Below are 13268 nucleotides of genomic sequence, written 5' to 3' on the forward strand. Positions count from 1 at the left end.
CACGCCCTTCTGCCGCCAAAAGACATGCGGCCTCATCTCTGGCATCAGATGTTGATGGTGTTATACTGGAGGAGATCAGATGATGTATTTCAATATGGTAATGACCCACCCCGGGCGCAGTTCATTTGTTGACTGATTTGAAGTTAAACGTCTCCGTATCACTTAGTCTTGTAACTCTTAATTTATAACGTTGTTTCGTATTGACCCTGCGAGGTCAAACAGCTATTCTGTTTTAAACGCATGATTCATTTCACAGTAGGGAGACCGTCACTAACATGACACGTCATGCATTATCAAAATGGACAATGAATTGATTTCGCACTTCAAATGGTCCAGTATAAAATATTACATTTAGCCCATATTTATATAGTATAATTATCTTCCTTCCACTGGTATTTGTTGGCACACTTCACAGGCCCATCATTACTTCTACACTGGTGCAAAGCGTCCAAATGAAAGTTTCTTAATTGAAAGGAAAATAAACGTAGGCTATTAAAGTGTCAGAGAAATAATACATATTATTTTATGATATTATCTTGACTTAATTTAGCCTATACCTGTAAAATGCTAGTTTTAAATAATCCAATGCATTGAACTAGTAGTGGATTGGTTTAATGAAATAGGCTATTCCTATTAAGTGTAGAACTATTCAATACTTAAACATGTATTCCTCCCTGGCTCAATAAATAATTCTCTCTTTTTTTACCATTGTCATTCATATGCGTATACTCACACCCTGAGTGTGTTTCACGGTGTGACGCTACTATACAGCCTACTCTCCTATAGTCCTAGCTGTACTATTCTAACCCTGGACGGTGGGAAGCTCCTGCCGGTTGATGCTGCTGCCTGGCCGCGTGCTCCGGTGCCTCTGCGGAGGCGAGACAAAAGCTCGAGCAATGACATCTAAATTGGTCTAAAGAGAAACAGATGGGGCTCGCCCTGCGTGCTGCTGTCACGACGGTCCGGTTTAGGCCAAAAACGATCTGTTAATATTTATTACGATGAAGGCAGGGAATATATACAAGCAAAATGATCATTCCATTCCGAAAACAAACGAATTGATTGATAAGTGTAGTATATTTAATATTACATTTAATGTATTTATTTAATAAAATGCTGAATATTATGTGTAATCAAAGTAGTCTAAATGTAAAGGGGTTTATTGTATTGACTGAAATCGCATTTATTTGTATTTATAAATATTGACAAATATTTTATTGGAATATCTAGGCTATATTATACCGTTCTTCCGTTCTTCTGCTCTTGTTGGTTATTCATCCTAGTTGTCGTTAATTAATTAAATTATAATCGGTTTGATCCAGTGTTGATGACGTCATCTCACTACATATCAATACTATTTACATCAATAAACTGTTTAGATAATTGATTAGGTATTCCGGCTACAACCACTTAATCTGTTTCAGATTAACTGTTTCTCTCTTCCGCCCTGTATCGTTAGTGAACGGAGACATGGTGAGACATATGCGGCCTTCTACAATGATGAAGATATAGCCGCTCTTTATTACCTTTTCTCCCTCATCTTCTCCTCTCATCTCCGCTTGGAAACTTGATGGATGGATGGATTTCTCTAAATGTTGTCTATGTGGTCTTTAACGGCCAATTTACCGAAGCCCTGAAATTAACTCTTCATGATGACGACAATTAGAAACTTGCTAAATACTCACGCCAGAATACATGAAACCAGTTAAGGGATTTTAACAAACGGCATAATTTACCTTACATGTTCACTACCCAGTCAGCTGACAGAAGGCATCACAAGCATTTCACGACACCCGCAATAACATCTGCTAAACACGTGAATTTGACCAATAAAATTGTATTTGATCATATGGCCAATCAATAAATAGGGAACATTTAAATAACATGTAATTGCTTGGTTCCGCTAGAAGCCTATTGACACACGGTTCATTGTATTCCTGCATGGGAAATCATAAAGGTACAATTTCTTCCATGTATTTATGAATTTTTTTTAATTTACCAGTCATTCACAGGCCTATTCAATGATGTGATGACGGCCCATATATGACAAGTCGTACTGTAAATTTAAAACATATTTGGTAGCCTATAAAAGCATTTTTCGCTGTCTTGGTAGAGAAACGTTTTGAAAGGCAAATTTGCTTAGGACAAATAAAATTCAATGTAGAATTACCTGAAGGCATATTGATTAAATGAGTTAGAATTGTTAGCCTATACGCGATGTAGGTTAACAAATTGTTTTAGCCTACTCCAGGTTATGTTTGAGCTACACAGCACCATGAGTTCTGTGATGTAGGACCGACACCGTGTAAAATAGGCCACAGAGGCATTTTAGTTAGTGACATCGACCTACTTATTGTTCATCTCGTTGTTGGTAAGCCTGCTACATATCTGCTGTTTGTGGATTTGTGAGTCAGAGTCCTCATTCAGATTGGAGGTGTACAGCCCGTCTTTAGCCCGGGGCCAGGCTCCTGCATTAGTCTCTTTAGAGTGTTGAGTGTCAGTTAGTGAAACGTCATTGGCTCCTGGCGGAAAGTATCGAGCTAAAAGAGGGGCAGAGCCACGCGCCAATCACGTCCCGTCCGACACCGCCTGCCTCTAGACACGCGCCTTGTCCTTTAAAGGGAATAAGCCAGAGCGCGCTGCGCACTTACTCATCACCGACTGGTAACTTTCTTTTATAGAACAACATATATTCTCTTCTTCTATATTATTTTATAGAACAACATATTATATCTTCTTCAATATTCGGAATTAATTTACTTCAGTTTTGTAAGGCACGTGGTTTTTAATGTATCGGTTGTTTTGGGCGAGAGATAAGGGATGTCTTTATTTTCGTAACATTTGGATTTCTGTCATCACGCTATAGAGGAGGTAAGATATCCTATTCTGTCCACAGTGTAACAATTGAGGTTTGACGTGTATTATTGTGTTATTAGCCTACATTATTATTTTTGATATGATTATAATTATTTGTATTATTATTATTATTATTATTGTGAGTAGGCCTGTTATTATTATGAGTCTTAATATTAGTTTTGTGGCTATCGGCATCAATGAGCAATAATTATTAGAATTGTGTTATGTTGAAAATTAATTCTGGTCTAAATCTGCTGAAAATCACTAGCATACCGAGCACATTTTGCGACATAATATAGATGCTGTTATTTTAGAATATCTTGCTCAGTAAAATACCTCGACCTTCTCCACTGCACATCTTCTGTCAGTAGGCTATCATGTCGTTGACGTGTATCTTTTCTAGGCCCTGCCGGGATGACCCTCACATGTCGGTTTGATCTACAGGTCAACCTGTATTTTGTCCTATAATGTTACGCGTGCCAAATTACATTATTATTCAGCAGAGTTCACACCAAGCCAGGTCATATATTAATATCATACATACTATTAATAATTGGTTCTATACTGCCTCTCAGAATGAGGTGTTATATAGCCTCCAGTGTTTTGACCAAACATTTGAAGTACAAAATATGTATTAACATCAACGAAATGGAAGTTCTGTTAAATTGCAATATTTTTTATTTTAAATTTCGCCATGTTCAGTTGCAATTCTATAACTTTTTATCAACATTGTACATTTGTGGTCTATCAACAAATGACCCCCAAAGTAAAATAACTATTGACCTTTTTTTTACTAGTAACGCCTAATGATTCTCGATAATTAGCCTCTATAATTCTCCCAGATGTGCATTGTTGAAAACAGTTCGGCTGCTTCTTGTCTTCGATGCGACATCGTGTCTTTAAGCTTTAAAGTCGAATACGCAGCGGGCTCAGCGGGAGTTGCGTATAACTTATTCTGCAAAATGCGAGAAAATGTTGAACATTTGAAAGTTGAACATTTAGCGCCTACAATACAAACTTAATTGAATGTTTATAACAAAATCATATAAATAAGAAACATAATAAATCATATGTGGTATTGCTATTCAATCATCGTCAAGTTCTTCACCATTAGGCATATCTTTTATTTTGATAATGATAATTTGATATAATTAAAATAGTAATAATAATCATTATATTTATTTTAACTGAAAATCTGTATGACTGATGTGCAGTTGGAACTTAAATGTTAATGTGTGTGTGGTTTTCCAGCAGAGTATCATCCAGACAGACAGACTGACAGGAGGACTGACTCCACGGTAACACAACCTACTTCCTGGTTACCAACACCAGCGCTACCATGACCACCCCCCCCAGCTCGTTCCAGCAGGAGCCCCTGACCCCCCCCAGACCCCCCCACTCCTCCCTGAAGCCCAACCAGGTGGGTCAAGTGGTTCTGTATGGTGTACCCATCGTCTCCTTGGTGATCGACCATCAGGAGCGGTTGTGTCTGGCCCAGATCTCCAACACTTTGCTGAAGAACTACAGCTATAACGAGATCCACAACCGCCGTGTGGCGCTGGGTATCACCTGTGTTCAGTGCACCCCTGTCCAGCTGGAGATCCTGAGGCGAGCTGGTGCCATGCCCATCTCCTCCCGCCGCTGTGGCATGATCACCAAGCGAGAGGCGGAGCGGCTGTGTAAGTCCTTCCTGGGGGAGAACAACCCCCCCAAACTGCCTGACAACTTCGCCTTTGATGTGTCACACGAGTGTGCCTGGGGTAGTCGTGGTAACTTCATCCCAGCACGCTACAACAGCAGCAGAGCCAAGTGCATCAAGTGTTCCTACTGCAGCATGTACTTCTCTCCTAACAAGTTCATCTTCCACTCTCACCGTACTCCTGAAGCCAAGTACACCCAGCCGGACGCTGCTAACTTCAACTCCTGGAGACGCCACCTGAAGCTGTCAGATAAAACCCCTCCTGATGACCTGGCGTTTGCCTGGGAGGACGTGAAGGCCATGTTTAATGGTGGCAGCAGGAAGCGGTGTCTACCCTCATCTCACTGCTCCCCCATGGGGCCGGGGAAGGTTGTGAACTCTGGTCTGCCCCACATGATGACCCCTGACCTGGTCCAGAAGAGGAGCCGCTTCGAGGAGGAGGAGGACCTGGATGGAAGCAGCCTGTCTCCCCATAAGAACCCTCGCAGCTACCCGGTGATCCCTGTGCCCAGTAAAGGGTTCGGCATGCTGCAGAAGTTCCCCCCTACCTCCCTGTTCCCCAACCCTTACTCCTTCCCAGCCTTCAGCCTCTGTCAGCAGAAGAAAGATGACAGTGAGGTGGCTGGAGGACAGAAGAACACTGGTCTGTCAGGTCTGCTGTGGCCCGGTCGTAAAGACACCTTCTACCCTCCGTTCTGCATGTTCTGGCCCCCTAGGGCCGCTGGGGGCCTCCCAGTGCCCACCTACCTGCAGCCACAGCCGTCCGTCAACACCCTATCCTCATTGGCCGAGAGCCCTTCCCTCAGGCAGGCCTTCCTCGACCTATCAGAGCCCTCACAGCCAAGGGCAGGGCCAGACATGAGGGCCACACCCAGGTCAGGCCTGTTTGACCCTGACTCCTCCCCCCTGACCTCTGACCTGCGCCCTGTGACCTCAGAGGGCTGGCTGAAGCTGTTGGACGTCCCGTCTCTCCAGGCCAGGAAAGCCTCCTACCATTCAGCCTTCCGACCCGTCGTCAAGGATGCAGAGAGCATCGCCAAGCTCCATGGAAACCTGGAGGAGTTTGGTTCTGATCGCCACCTGTCCCCCGCCACCAGCTGCAGCTACGCCTCTGAGAGCGGAGGAGAAGGGGAGGAAGAGGGAGAGGGAGGAGAGAGTGAGGAGGAAGGAGAGGTGGATGTGGAGACCAAGCAGGATGAAGAGGAAGAGGACAGCTTCAACAGACCAACCCCACCACAGACACACAGCAGCCTGCACCTCCGAGGGCTGACTGAAGGATCAGGACCATGGGAGAGAGGAGAGAAAGAGGCTGTCACTTTCCCCTGCAGCCCTGCAGATCACAGCCAGGACCAGAGCAGCAGTAGCCTGCCTGCCTCTCCTCCTGCTCCCCCTGCGAGCCTCACACTCTCTCTCCCCAGCCCCACACATACCCCGCTGCCACTGGAGGACCAGGCCTACAAAAATGTAAATATTCCCTTAAGGCACTTTAACTAATTATTATTTAATTGGCGCTGTAGGCTGGCTGATGTAATATGCATAAAGAGATTGATAGTGGCGTCTCCCTGAAGAAATGAAACATCCACAGTGCTCTGATCCCTGATAATAAGAACAGTCCGGTATTGTTTAATGGTCACATTATATCGGTTCTCTCCTTGTCACTTTCTGCCTGTTAGCCTTTCTAATCTGGAACCTGTCGACTCCACATTAACAAGGCTAAGGGAGTTGGTCCCCAACCAGGGGAAACAGTCCTGTTGTACTAATACAAGTGAGGAGACATTCACAGTCTAATAACAACACTAATGAGGGAGACATTCACAGTCTAATAGTATCATCAATGTGGGAGACATTCACAGTCAAATAGTAACGTCAATGAGGGAGACATTCACAGTCTAATAGTATCATCAATGTGGGAGACATTCACAGTCTAATAACAACACTAATGAAGGAGACATTCAAAGTCTAATAACAACACTAATGAGGGAGACATTCACAGTTTAATAACAACACTAAAGAGGGAGACATTCACAGTTTAATAACAACACTAATGAGGGAGACATTCACAGTCTAATAACAACACTAATGAAGAGACATTCACAGTCAAATAGTATCATCAATGTGGGAGACATTCACAGTTTAATAACAACACTAATGAGGGAGACATTCACAGTCTAATAACAACACTAATGAGGGAGACATTCACAGTCTAATAACAACACTAATGAAGAGACATTCACAGTCAAATAGTATCATCAATGTGGGAGACATTCACAGTCTAATAACAACACTAAAGAGGGAGACATTCACAGTCTAATAACAACACTAATGAGGGAGACATTCACAGTCTAATGACAACACTAATGAATGAGTCACAGTTTAATAACAACACTAATGAGGGAGACATTCACAGTTTAATAACAACACTAATGAGGGAGACATTCACAGTCTAATAACAACACTAATGAGGGAGACATTCACAGTCTAATAACAACACTAATGAGGGAGACATTCACAGTCTAATGACAACACTAATGAATGAGTCACAGTCTAATAGTATCATCAATGTGGGAGACATTCACAGTTTAATAACAACACTAATGAGGGAGACATTCACAGTCTAATAACAACACTAATGAGGGAGACATTCACAGTCTAATAACAACACTAATGAGGGAGACATTCACAGTCTAATAACACTACTGAAGAGACATTCACAGTCTACTAACACTACTGAAGAGACATTCACAGTCTAATAGTAACTGTGATGAGAGAGACGGTCCTGCTGTATTGATGCTACAGGCTCAGTATGGGAGGGAAACACTTGGAATAGTAACACTACAGGCTTCCCATTGGATAATTACAATACAGGCTTCCCATTGGTTAGTAACACTACAGGCTTCCCATTGGCTAGTAACACTACAGGCTTCCCATTGGATAGTAACACTACAGGCTTCCCATTGGATAGTAACACTACAGGCTTCCCATGGGTTAGTAACACTACAGGCTTCCCATTGGTTAGTAACACTACAGGATTCCCATTGGATAGTAACACTACAGGATTCCCATTGGATAGTAACACTACAGGCTTCCCATTGGTTAGTAACACTACAGGCTTCCCATTGGATAGTAACACTACAGGATTCCCATTGGATAGTAACACTACAGGATTCCCATTGGATAGTAACACTACAGGCTTCCCATTGGTTAGTAACACTGCAGGCTTCCCATTGGATAGTAACACTACAGGGTTCCCATTGGATAGTAACACTACAGGCTTCCCATTGGATAGTAACACTACAGGCTTCCCATTGGATAATTAAACTACAGGTTTCCCATTGGTTAGTAACACTACAGGCTTCCCATTGGATAATTACACTACAGGCTTCCCATTGGATAATTACACTACATGCTTCCCATTGGATAATAACACTACAGGCTTCCCATTGGCTAGTAACACTACTGGCTTCCCATTGGATAGTAACACTACAGGATTCCCATTGGATAGTAACACTACAGGCTTCCCATTGGTTAGTAACACTACAGGCTTCCCATTGGTTAGTAACACTACAGGCTTCCCATTGGATAATTACACTACAGGCTTATATTAAGAGTGTTGTTCATGATAGACAAAATTAGGCCAAAAGGAGAATTGTTCCACTCCATTGACTCTTCAAGACTGTGAAGGCCAGAAGCTATTCTAGTGTACACCAGCATTCTCTATCCCAGGACACCAGTGGTTCTATTGTGGGTAGCATTATTAGACTCCTTCTCGGTTTGATATGCACATGCTAAAACCTCTGTCTTTCTCTGTGTTCTCAGACTCATAAAAGCAGAGACCATGGACTGCCTGTTTACACAACCAAAGAAAACTCCAACATAGCTCGTGAGTAGCATTACCTCCTCATCTTTTTGGTTTGAAGACATCGGTTCCTTTCTACCAGTTTTCTGTGTGCAGGTGACCAAATCAACTCTGTTCCCTTATAAACAGATGAATGAATGTCCTTCTGTTCTCCTCTTCCTCTCTCATTCTCCTCTTGATGAAAACAAAGAGCCCAGCAGTTTCTTTGTATCAGAGACAGACTCATCTGGCCCAGAGTACTGGAGAGAGACGGCAGGTAAAACCTCTACTATAATATCTAGCTGTTTAATCAAGACAGATAAAACCTCTACTATAATATCTAACTGTTTAATCAAGACAGATAAAACCTCTACTATAATATCTAACTGTTTAACCAAGACAGATAAAACCTCTACTATAATATCTAGCTGTTTAATCAAGACAGATTTAACCTCTACTATAATATCTAACTGTTTAATCAAGACAGATAAAACCTCTACTATAATATCTAACTGTTTAATCAAGACAGATAAAACCTCTACTATAATATCTAACTGTTTAATCAAGACAGATAAAACCTCTACTATAATATCTAACTGTTTAATCAAGACAGATAAAACCTCTACTATAATATCTAACTGTTTAACCAAGACAGATTTAACCTCTACTATAATATCTAACTGTTTAATCAAGACAGATAAAACCTCTACTATAATATCTAACTGTTTAATCAAGACAGATAAAACCTCTACTATAATATCTAACTGTTTAATCAAGACAGATAAAACCTCTACTATAATATCTAACTGTTTAATCAAGACAGATAACACCTCTACTACAATATCTAACTGTTTAATCAAGGCAGATAAACCTCCTCTGCAATATCTAACTTTTCTAACTGATTTATCAAGACAGATAAAACCATCACTATAATAGGACATTTATCTAGACAAGGAGAACAGCAGATTCATTCTCCTCTCACAGACCATCCTGTAGGTTTACGGATTACTAGAGATACATAAATAGATGGAATAGCTGATAGACTGTGCAACGGAACATCGGCTGTTTCCAGTGTTCCAATGTGGTCCAGAATGTTTTGTAGATTGTGTTCTACAGGGGGCCATTACAGTTCTAGAATGTGTTCTACAGGGGGCCATTACAGTTCTAGAATGTGTTCTACAGGGAGCCATTACAGTTCAACAAGACAATCAGCTCAACACAGGGAAGGTGACAATCTCCATCTCAACAATATCAAACCCATATAATTGCCTTTTCCCTTGGCAAAACCTTTCATTACAAAGATCACATCTTATTGCCTTTTATATCTGTCACAGAGACATTAAAAGGGTTTTATGACATCTATGCCAACATTCTTATTATGTAGCCCATAATGATATCCTCACATAATGTAGAATTTATTTCAAAAAATTACACGAAACAAATTAAATGAGACCACCTTTGTCTGATTGCTAAACGTCTCCCTGGGCGATGGACGACGTGATTAGACGTTCTGATTCCAAAGACTCTCAGACTCTGTCTTAAGGAGAGGGCTGTTTCTTGGGAGAAAAATAATCTAATTTTCCATTTATGTAATGCAAACTGCCTTGGCTTTGACTATTCACGGTTAATTGACTGTCAAACGAGGTTGTTATCCTGAGGCACTGTCTGCTGATTTGCTTGTCAAATGAGACAGAGAGAGGAGAGGAGCGAGAGAGCGAGAGCAGGCCGTTCCAAATGAGGGAAGTGTTGGGAGGCTTAAGGAGGCAAGACATGAAATGACTAGAGAGGGAAAGAGAGAGGGAGAGAGAGAGAGATGGAGAGAGGGGAAGATTATACATACAGAGAGGGAGAGAGCGAGGGGGAGATTATATACACAAATGTGCTGGATCGCTTCATTTAAGCCATTTGATTTGCCACATTGTCAGAATTCAGACACAAACACACAAGACATTTTCAGGTTCATAGATGAAGAAATCAGGCCATAATGGAAACGACACTAACATTGTAGAAGAGTGATAGAACAATATGGTTATCATGGTTACAGGGCTACAGTAATACAAATCCACTGTTAAAAAACGCAGCACGGCTACAGACACTATAGACTGCAGACAGAACAATAGGTTTTACAGGCACCATAATAACAAAAATATTGTTTCAAGTGAATGATATTTCAAGCATTTTAGGGAAAGTATTTAATTAACGCATTCACCAAGTGGTTTAATTAGTTATTTACATGATCAAGCGTTTTCCATGTTTATTGATTGGTTTATAGCATAATGCAACAACATATTGTCTGATCGATACATTCAGTCAAATGAATAGCGGGCACGATTATAATGAGATTATTAGTGCAGTTTGACATTTAACATTTACAAACATGTGGTTCTATACGGAATGCAATGACCATTGAGAATGTAAATGACAGTAGTTCTCTGAGAACACAGTAGACAGGGCAATAGAAGATCAAAGCCTTCAAGGATCCAGACAGGTGGAAATATGCAGTTAGACTGACACCTACAGGCCAATGGTTACATTGCAATCAGAGGACTACAGATTATTAGAGGGATAATATAACTCACTGTCCTATTGAGTGCTTGATTCATACTCAACATTTATTTTCTTTCCCCCTTTCCAGGTGATCAAACACAAGATGGAAGTTCCCCTGTTCCACTAAAGGAGGATGTTGAGAACATGGAGAAAGAGGAACTCCAGAAGGTTCTATTGGAACAGATCGATCTACGAAGACGACTAGAACAGGAGTTCCACGCTCTGAAGGGAAACTCCCCCTTCCCTGTGTTCCGTAGGTCTACCTCTCTGTCTCTACCCCTAACCCTTCATATCCTAACCCTTCATACCCTAACCCTAACCCAAACCCCTCCATACCCTAACCCTTCATATCCTAATCCTTCATACTCTAACCCTTCATACCCTAACCCCTCATACCCTAACCCCCCATACCCTAACCCCAACCCTTCATACTCTAACCCTTCATACCCTAACCCTAACCCCAACCCCTCATACCCTAACCCTTCATATCCTAACGCATCATAACCTAACCCTTAATACCCTAACCCTAACCCTTCATACTCTAACCCTTCATACCCTAACCCAAACCCCTCATACCCTAACCCTTCATATCCTAACCCTTCATACTCTAACCCTTCATACCCTAACCCCTCATACCCTAACCCCCATACTCTAACCCCAACCCTTCATACTCTAACCCTTCATACCCTAACCCTAACCCCAACCCCTCATACCCTAACCCTTCATATCCTAACCCATCATAACCTAACCCTTCATACCCTAACCCTAACCCTTCATACTCTAACCCTTCATACCCTACCCTAACCCTAACCCAAACCCCTCATACCCTAACCCTTCATATCCTAACCCGTCATACTCTAACCCTTCATACCCTAACCCCTCATACCCTAACCCCTCATACCCTAACCCCCCATACCCTAACCCCAACCCTTCATACTCTAACCCTTCATACCCTAACCCTAACCCCAACCCCTCATACCCTAACCCATCATAACCTAACCCCCCATACCCTAACCCCAACCCTTCATACTTTAACCCTTCATAACCTAACCCTAACCCCAACCCCTCATACCCTAACCCATCATAACCTAACCCTTCATACCCTAACCCTAACCCTTCATACTCTAACCCTTCATACCCTAACCCTAACCCAAACCCCTCATACCCTAACCCTTCATATCCTAACCCATCATAACCTAACCCTTCATACCCTAACCCTAACCCTTCATACTCTAACCCTTCATACCCTAACCCAAACCCCTCATACCCTAACCCTTCATATCCTAACCCTTCATACTCTAACCCTTCATACCCTAACCCCTCATACCCTAACCCCCCATACTCTAACCCCAACCCTTCATACTCTAACCCTTCATACCCTAACCCTAACCCCAACCCCTCATACCCTAACCCTTCATATCCTAACCCATCACAACCTAACCCTTCATACCCTAACCCTAACCCTTCATACTCTAACCCTTCATACCCTACCCTAACCCTAACCCAAACCCCTCATACCCTAACCCTTCATATCCTAACCCGTCATACTCTAACCCTTCATACCCTAACCCCTCATACCCTAACCCCCCATACCCTAACCCCAACCCTTCATACTCTAACCCTTCATACCCTAACCCTAACCCCAACCCCTCATACCCTAACCCATCATAACCTAACCCCCCATACCCTAACCCCAACCCTTCATACTCTAACCCTTCATAACCTAACCCTAACCCCAACCCCTCATACCCTAACCCATCATAACCTAACCCTTCATACCCTAACCCTAACCCTTCATACTCTAACCCTTCATACCCTAACCCTAACCCAAACCCCTCATACCCTAACCCTTCATATCCTAACCCTTCATACTCTAACCCTTCATACACTAACCCCTCATACCCTAACCCCTCATACCCTAACCCTAACCCTTCATACTCTAATACCCTGACCCTAAACCTAACCCTTCATACCTTAACCCTAACCCCTCATACTCTGACCTCTCATACCCTAATTCTAATCCCTCATGCCCTAACGCTAACCCCTCATACCTTAACCCTACCCCCTCATACCCTAACCCTAACCCCTCATACCTTAACCCCGGATACCTATAAACCCCTCATAATCTAACCCTCATACCCTAACCCCTCACACCCTAACCCTAACCCTTCATACCCTAACCCATCATAACCTGACTTCTCATACCCAAATTCTAAGCCCTCATACCCTGACCCTAAACCTAACTCTTCATACCTTAACCCTAACCCCTCATACCCTGACCCTAAACCTAACCCTTCATACCCTAACCCCTCATACCCTGACCTCTCATAC

At 42.4% G+C, this 13268-nt stretch overlaps 1 protein-coding gene across 1 annotated transcript in view; it reads left to right on the top strand.

Moving 5' to 3' along the window:
* Positions 1-2700: 2700 nt before the first annotated feature.
* The window catches only part of LOC109882211 (SKI family transcriptional corepressor 2-like), a 29877-nt gene continuing 19309 nt past the window's right edge, over positions 2701-13268 (top strand). The window contains exons 1-5 of the mRNA XM_031803014.1: positions 2701-2871; positions 4108-6019; positions 8372-8435; positions 8602-8667; positions 11026-11190. Of these exons, the coding sequence (XP_031658874.1) occupies positions 4196-6019; positions 8372-8435; positions 8602-8667; positions 11026-11190 (2119 nt within the window). The 5' untranslated portion in view covers positions 2701-2871; positions 4108-4195. The remainder of the gene's footprint in view (positions 2872-4107; positions 6020-8371; positions 8436-8601; positions 8668-11025; positions 11191-13268) is intronic.

This window comes from Oncorhynchus kisutch, linkage group LG23 (assembly GCF_002021735.2).
Source record: "Oncorhynchus kisutch isolate 150728-3 linkage group LG23, Okis_V2, whole genome shotgun sequence".
In the NCBI taxonomy this organism is placed as follows: domain Eukaryota; kingdom Metazoa; phylum Chordata; class Actinopteri; order Salmoniformes; family Salmonidae; genus Oncorhynchus; species Oncorhynchus kisutch.